At 36.2% G+C, this 8,925-nt stretch overlaps 1 protein-coding gene across 1 annotated transcript in view; it reads right to left on the bottom strand.

Moving 5' to 3' along the window:
- Positions 1-3,149: 3,149 nt before the first annotated feature.
- slco1c1 (solute carrier organic anion transporter family, member 1C1) overlaps positions 3,150-8,925 on the bottom strand; it is a 49,454-nt gene continuing 43,678 nt past the window's right edge. Inside the window, exons 11-13 of the mRNA XM_061925991.2 lie at positions 6,177-6,241; positions 4,205-4,322; positions 3,150-4,146 (exon numbers count right to left, since the gene is read on the bottom strand). Of these exons, the coding sequence (XP_061781975.1) occupies positions 3,909-4,146; positions 4,205-4,322; positions 6,177-6,241 (421 nt within the window). The 3' untranslated portion in view covers positions 3,150-3,908. The remainder of the gene's footprint in view (positions 4,147-4,204; positions 4,323-6,176; positions 6,242-8,925) is intronic.

The following is an 8,925-nucleotide window of genomic DNA, read 5'->3' as shown; positions in this document are numbered from 1 at the left end:
CGCTATAGAAATACACATGTATATAAAAATGACAAAAATGTTTAGTTTTTTTTTAGTGTGTGTGTGCTCGCTCTTGTATTTCTAACCTTCTTGAGACGTGAAACAGGAAAAGTATCTTCCATATGAGGAGGTGTGAACAAGTGATGACATAAATCACGGTCCCAATAACATTGCATCTAATAGAGAATGTCTCATTTGCACCCCTGCTGGTGACATCTATCAAAATTAGAGGGTGGGAGGTATTTTTTAAATTGACTGTGTGTCGGTTTTAAAAGTGCTCCCCCTCTGGTCAACATATGAAATAACAAGTGTGTGTAAAAATGTGAAGTGCGCTCCCTCTGGCCAACATATGAAATAAGTGTGTATAAAAATGTGAAGTGCTCCCCCTCTGGCCAACATATGAGATAACAAATGTGTGTAAAAATGTGAAGTGCTCCCCCTCTGGCCAACATATGAAATAACAAGTGTGTGTAAAAATGTGAAGTGCTCCCCCTCTGGCCAACATATGAAATAACAAGTGTGTGTAAAAATGTGAAGTGCTCCCCCTCTGGCCAACATATGTAATAACAAGTGTCTATAAAATGTGAAGCGCTCCCCCTCTGGTCAACATATGACATAACAAGTGTGTGTAAAAATGTGAAGTGCTCCCCCTCTGGCCAACATATGAGATAACAAATATGTGTAAAAATGTGAAGTGCTCCCCCTCTGGCCAACATATGAAATAAGTGTGTGTAAAAATGTGAAGTGCTCCCCCTCTGGTCAACATATGAAATAACAAGTGTGTGTAAAAATGTGAAGTGCTCCCCCTCTGGCCAACATATGAGATAGCAAGTGTGTGTAAAAATGGGACTTGCTCCCCCTCTGGTCAACATATGAAATAGCAAGTGTGTGTAAAAATGGGACTTGCTCCCCCTCTGGTCAACATATGAAATAGCAAGTGTGTGTAAAAATGGGACTTTCTCCCCCTCTGGTCAACATATGAAATAACAAGTGTGTGTAAAAATTTGAAGTGCTCCCCCTCTGGTCAACACGTGAAATAGCAAGTGTGTGTAAAAATGGGATGTGCTCCCCTTCTGGTCAACATAGGAAATAGGTGTTAGTAAAAATGTGAAGTGCTCCCCCTCTAGCCAACATATGAGATAACAAGTGTGTGTAAAAATGTGAAGTGCTCCCCCTCTGGTCAACATAGGAAATAGGTGTGTGTAAAAATGTGAAGTGCTCCCCCTCTGGCCAACATATGAAATAGCAAGTCTGTGTAAAAATGTGAAGTGCTCCCCCTCTGGCCAACATATGAAATAGCAAGTGTGTGTAAAAATGGGACTTGCTCCCCCTCTGGTCAACATATGAAATAACAAGTGTCTATACAATGTGAAGCGCTCACCCTCTGGTCAACATATGAAATAACAAGTGTGTGTAAAAATGTGAAGTGCTCCCCCTCTGGCCAACATATGAGATAACAAGTGTGTGTAAAAATGTGAAGTGCTCCCCCTCTGGCCAACATATGAGATAACAAATATGTGTAAAAATGTGAAGTGCTCCCCCTCTGGCCAACATATGAAATAACAAGTGTGTGTAAAAATGTGAAATCCTCCCCCTCTGGTCAACATATGAAATAACAAGTGTTTGTAAAAATGTGAAGTGCTCCTCCTCTGGTCAACATATGAAATAACAAGTGTGTGTAAAAATGTGAAGTGTTCCCCCTCTGGCCAACATATGAGATATTAAGTGTGTGTAAAAATTTGAAGTGCTCCCCCTCTGGTCAACATATGAAATGACAAGTGTGTGTGTAAAAATGTTAAGTGCTCCCCCCAGGTCAACATAGGAAATAACACGTATGTGTAAAAATGTGAAGTGCTCCCCCTCTGGCCAACATTTGAAATAACAAGTGTGTGTAAAAATGGGACGTGCTCCCCCTCTGGTCAACATATGAGATATTAAGTGTGTGTAAAAATTTGAAGTGCTCCCCCTCTGGCCAACATATGAGATAACAAGTGTGTGTAAAAATTTGAAGTGCTCCCCCTCTGGTCAACATATGAAATAGCAAGTGTGTGTAAAAATGGGACTTGCTCCCCCTCTGGTCAACATATGAAATAAGTGTGTGTAAAAATGGGACGTGCTCCCCCTCTGGTCAGCATATGAAATAACAAGTGTGTGTAAAAATCTGAAGTGCTCCCCCTCTGGCCAACATATGAGATAACAAGTGTGTGTAAAAATTTGAAGTGCTGGTCAACATATGAAGTGCTGGTCAACATATGAAATAGCAAGTGTGTGTAAAAATGGGACATGCTCCCCCTCTGGTCAACATATGAAATAACAAGTGTGTGTGTAAAAATTTGAAGTGCTCCCCCTCCTGTCAACATATGAAATAGCAAGTGTGTGTAAAAATGTAAAGTGCTCCCCCTCTGGCCAACATATGAGATATTAAGTGTGTGTAAAAATTTGAAGTGCTGGTCAACATATGAAGTGCTGGTCAACATATGAAATAGCAAGTGTGTGTAAAAATGGGACATGCTCCCCCTCTGGTCATCATACGAAATAACAAGTGTGTGTAAAAATGTGAAGCGCTCCCTCTCTGGCCAACATATGAAATAAGTGTGTTTAAAAATGTGAAGTGCTCCCCCTCGAGCCAACATATGATATAACAAGTGTGTGTAAAAATGTGGAGTGCTCCCCCTCTGGCCAACATATGAGATAACAAGTGTGTGTAAAAATTTGAAGTGCTCCCCCTCTGGTCAACATATGAAATAGCAAGTGTGTGTAAAAATGGGACTTGCTCCCCCTCTGATCAACATATGAAATAAGTGTGTGTAAAAATGGGATGTGCTCCCCCTCTGGTCAACATACGAAATGACAAGTGTGTGTGTGTAAAAATGTGAAGTGCGCCCCCTCTGGTCAACATATGAAATAACAAGTGTGTGTAAAAATGTGAAGTGCTCCCCCCCAGGTCAACATAGGAAATAACACGTATGTGTAAAAATGGGTCGTGCTCCCCCTCTGGCCAACATATGAAATAACATGTGTGTGTAAAAATGTGAAGCGCTCCCTCTCTGGCCAACATATGAAATAAGTGTGTTTAAAAATGTGAAGTGCTCCCCCTCGAGCCAACATATGATATAACAAGTGTGTGTAAAAATGTGGAATGCTCCCCCTCTGGTCAACATTTGAAATAACAAGTGTGTGTAAAAATGTGAAGTGCTCCCCCTCTGGTCAACATATGAAATAACAAGTGTGTGTAAAAATGTGAAGTGCTCCCCCTCTGGCCAACATATGAAATAAGTGTGTTTAAAAATGTGAAGTGTGCTCCCCCTCTAGCCAACATATGAGATAACAAGTGTGTGTAAAAATGTGAAGTGCTCCCCCTCTGATCAACATATGAAATAACAAGTGTGTGTAAAAATGTGAAGTGCTCCCCCTCTGGCCAACATATGAGATAACAAGTGTGTGTAAAAATTTGAAGTGCTCCCCCTCTGGTCAACATATGAAATAGCAAGTGTGTGTAAAAATGGGACTTGCTCCCCCTCTGGTCAACATATGAAATAACAAGTGTGTATAAAAATGTGAAGCGCTCCCCCTCTGGTCAACATATGAAATAACAAGTGTGTGCAAGAAATTGAAATGCGCCCCTTTTGGCCAAAATTCATTAAAAAAATAAAATAAAATATGTACATAGAGACATATTGTAATAACTTGAAGTAAATAATGAAGATTAAAAACCAATTACAAACAAAAAAAAATAACTAAAAGCTCACTTTTTTTTATATTTGCATAGTATGTATATATTATTAATGTTGTAAATACACATCTTTATATATGTAGAAAGGCTGGTCCTAAAGAGGTAGGCATCTTTCGGAGGTCTCCAGAAGGTGAGAAATACAAGAGTGTGTGTGTGGAGGTCACCTCGCGGAGAGTCACAGTCGTGTTTCGCGGGCCGTGCCGTTGTCCTGACTGGCCTGTGAGCGCTCAGAGTTGGCCGTGACAAATTCTTCCTTCCTGAGCGCTTCCAGCTCCGTGCCGCCGTTGGCGGAAGACGCTCGGAGGGCGTCCCGCTCCTCCCGCCGCAGCTGGCGACTCAGCAGGACGAAGCCCGGGATGCAGATGAGGAAGGAGACGGTGCGCAGGCTGAGGGTCAGGCCCAGGTAGGCTATCCTGCGAGGCGTTCAAAGGCTTTCAACTGGCCCGTAAAAGTGAGTGGTGAGGTGTTTACCTGTAAGCTGTGGTGTTGTAGATTCTGCACGCGCCCAGTCCGCCGCATCGCTTCTGTCCCCACTTCAGGCACGTGGTGTCGATGATCGCTCCGAAGTAGATGGGCGCTGGGATCCCGGCTGTCGTCGATAATAAAAAATATCAATGTAATCACAGTTGTATCAAGCACCTGCTGACACTATACTTGGTATTGGTACTGATCCACACACACCCCACTGTATCATTGGACTGTGTGTAAGTCTAGCATGTTAAGCCATTCCTTGTCCTCCAGTAATCTATTACTATTACTATTACTATCATAACGATATTTGTAAAATGTTGCCATCAAGACGATTAGTTTTAGAAGCAGCTTTGCATTGTGGGAAGAGAACATTACATTGTGTTGAGGAAGAAGTGTTTACAGCTCAAATGTGTCAACATGCATTATCACAATATGACCATAGGGTTAAAAAATCTATCAACCAAATTGATATCGTTTACATTGTATATATATATATACACAATGTAAACGATATCAATTTGGTTGATAGATTTTTATACGTGCATATATATATACATATATATGTATATATATATATATATATATATATATATATATATACATATCCATAAATACACATTTATATATATATATATGTATACATGTGTGTGTATATATGAATATATATACAGTATATATATATAAATATTTATGTATATATATATATATATATATATATATATATATATATATATATATATATATATATGTGCATATATACAAGTAAATATATTTATATACATATCCATAAATACACATTTATATATACATGGCTGGATGTATGTATGTATATATATATATATATATATATATGTATATATACATATCCATAAATACACATTTATATATATATATATACATACATATATGTATACATGTGTGTGTATATATGAATATATATATACAGTATATATATATATATATATATATATGTATATATATATATATATATATATGTGCATATATACAAGTAAATATATTTATATACATATCCATAAATACACATTTATATATACATGGCTGGATGGATGTGTATATATATATATATATATATATATATATATATATATATATATATATATATATATATATATATAAATGCATATATGTATACATGTGTGTGCATATATGAATATATATACATATACGTGTGCATGTATATATGCACATATATACATATGTTTATATATGTAAATATGTATGTATATAAGTGCATATATGTCATATATATATGTAAATATGGATATGTATATACATGAATATATACACACACATATATATATATATATACATATACACAATGTAATTTATATACATATCCATATATATACACACATTTCCACATTTATATATATGTATAAGTATGTGTATATGAATATATATACATATACGTGTATGCATGTATATATGCACATATATACGTTTATATATACATGTGTGTATATATATATGCACATATATATAAATATGTATGTATACAAGTGCATATATATACGTAAATATATGTAAATGGTAAATGGGTTATACATGTATAGCGCTTTTGTATCTTCAAGGTACTCAAAGCGCTTTGACACTATTACCACATTCACCCATTCACACACCCATTCACACACTGATGGCGGGAGCTGCCATGCAAGAAGGCCCTAATCACGACCCATCAGGAGCAAGGGTGAAGTGTCTCGCTCAAGGACACAACGGACGTGATGAGGTTGGTAAAAGGTGGGGCTTGAACCAGGAACGGCCACTCTCCCAACTGCGCCACGCCGTCCCCAGGGATGTATGTACGTGTATATGTATATATGTCCATATATATGCATGTAAATATGTATATACGTAAATATATACACATAATATATAGACACATATATATACATATATATATAGACACACACACACATTTATATACCAACTCTAGTACAGTACAAAGACTTACCAAGAGTGTGTGTTGCCAGAGCGTGGAATCCCAAAGCAAAGGATTTGAGCTGTGGTTTGATGCACCTGAAGTAGAAGCAAAGATGTTGAACAATGTCAATCATGTCAAAGTGCATCACTTTATTCCTTGGATCAGAAGACATCATGAAGAATCACACCTCATTTAGTCATCAGAAGAATCACACCTCATTTAGTCATCACAAAGTCCACTCCACTTCAATTTAGACAGCAAAAGTCCATTCCAGTGGTCTAATACTAAATAAATCAGTGTTGTTCATACCTACCATTGTTCCTTTTTTTAACATTCCACACTACAAAATAAAAGTTTGTATGGACTGTACGGATATCGCATCACCTCCGTATTGGTATCAGCCAATACTCGGGAAAATAAAGAGTTGTATCTACTGAAAATGTTTGCATTTACTTTAAGAACCCCCGCCACCCCGAAAGGGACAAGCGGTAGAAAATGGATGAATGTTTAACATGGACTGTACACTTCATTTTTCACACACAAGAAACTTTACAAGATTCACACTTTTGTGTGAAAATCAATAAATATTGTTGGAAACATAAAACTATTATTATTCAATAAACATAATATAATAAATACAATAAATAAATATTTTTTTATGAATATATATATTTATATATAAATACATAAATAAAATAAACACATAGTATGACAGGAAATGCTCATTACTCTAAAACTTAATGAACTGTTGTATTTCTATTTTATTGGGTTGGAATTATGATTCAGTGTTTACTATTTTATTACTATTATTCTTTTATTTGATGAAATATTATGGGCCTGCTGCAATGCAAGCAGCCCATATTATTATTATTATTCCTCATACTTCAAGTTTTATTATTATAGTTCCGCACATTTCTCTTACGATTAATACAGGACGGATGGGCGAACGAACCCCCACATATGTCATACCATCGGAAAGGTCTCACTCGCGCTTACGGTCCTACTTTAAGTTGGCAACATTTCGTGTTACCATGGTGACGCTATTCACAAATAAATAAAAAAATGGGCCAATTTGACGGGTACATACCCTTGTTCTGAGACAAACGCCAAAAAGACAAGATTGCCTCCTCTTGTAGCTCAGCCTTACTTTCATGTAGCTCGTTGCTTAACGTCTCATTTTGTTCACACACTTTTGTCTACTTTTGACATGCTAACGTTAGCTTGCATGCTAACATAAACATGATTTTTTTTTTTTTTTTAGCTAAATTTCCTTCCATTTACCCGAGTCAAATAACTAGGTACGTGACACATGTTAACTGTTAGCATGCAAACGTTAGCATGTTATCAAAATACTTTTGACATGCTAATGTTAGCTTGCATGCTAATATAAACATTATATTTATTTTTAGCTAAAATTCCTTCCATTTACCCCAGAGTCAAATAACTAGGTACATGACACTTGTTAACTGTTAGCATGCTAACAAAATACTTTTGACATGCTAATGTTAGCTTGCATGCTAATATAAACATTATATTTATTTTTAGCTAAAATTCCTTCCATTTACCCCAGAGTCAAATAACTAGGTACATGACACTTGTTAACTGTTAGCATGCTAACAAAATACTTTTGACATGCTAATGTTAGCTTGCATGCTAATATAAACATTATATTTATTTTTAGCTAAAATTCCTTCCATTTACCCCAGAGTCAAATAACTAGGTACATGACACTTGTTAACTGTTAGCATGCTAGCAAAATACTTTTGACATGCTAATGTTAGCTTGCATGCTAATATAAACATTATATTTATTTTTAGCTAAATTTCCTTCCATTTACCCCAGAGTCAAATAACTAGGTACATGACACTTGTTAACTGTTAGCATGCTAGCAAAATACTTTTGACATGCTAACGTTAGCTTGCATGCTAACATAAACATGATAATTTTTTTTAGCTAAATTTCCTTCCATTTACCCCAGAGTCTAATAACCAAGTAACGTGACACTTGTTAACTGTTAGCATGCAAACGTTAGCATGCTAGCAAAATACTTTTGACATGCTAACGTTAGCTTGCATGCTAACATAAACATGATAATGTTTTTTTAGCTAAATTTCCTTCCATTTACCCCAGAGTCAAATAACTAGGTACGTGACACTTGTTAACTGTTAGCATGCAAACGTTAGCATGCGAGCAAAATACTTTTGACATGCTAACGTTAGCTTGCATGCTAACATAAACATGATACATTTTTTTAGCTAAATTTCCTTCCATTTACCCCAGAGTCAAATAACTAAGTAACGTGACACTTGTTAACTGTTAGCATGCAAACGTTAGCATGCTAGCAAAATACTTTTGACATGCTAACATTAGCTTGCATGCTAACATAAACATGATCAATTTTTTTAGCTAAATTTCCTTCCATTTACCCCAGAGTCAAATAACTAAGTATCGTGACACTTGTTAACTGTTAGCATGCAAACGTTAGCATGCTAGCAAAATACTTTTGACATGTTAACTTTAGCTTGCATGCTAACATAAACATGATCTTTTTTTTTTAGCTAAATTTCCTTCCATTTACCCCAGAGTCAAATAACTAAGTAACGTGACACTTGGTAACTGTTAGCATGCAAACGTTAGCATGCTAGAAAAATACTTTTGACATGCTAACGTTAGCTTGCATGCTAACATAAACATGAGAATTTTTTTTAGCTAAATTTCCTTCCATTTACCCCAGAGTCAAATAACTAGGTACGTGACACTTGTTAATGTTAACATGCTA

This window comes from Nerophis lumbriciformis, linkage group LG30 (assembly GCF_033978685.3).
Source record: "Nerophis lumbriciformis linkage group LG30, RoL_Nlum_v2.1, whole genome shotgun sequence".
In the NCBI taxonomy this organism is placed as follows: domain Eukaryota; kingdom Metazoa; phylum Chordata; class Actinopteri; order Syngnathiformes; family Syngnathidae; genus Nerophis; species Nerophis lumbriciformis.
The sequence above is the reverse complement of the archived record's forward strand: the minus strand, read 5'-3'. Positions and strand labels throughout refer to the sequence as shown.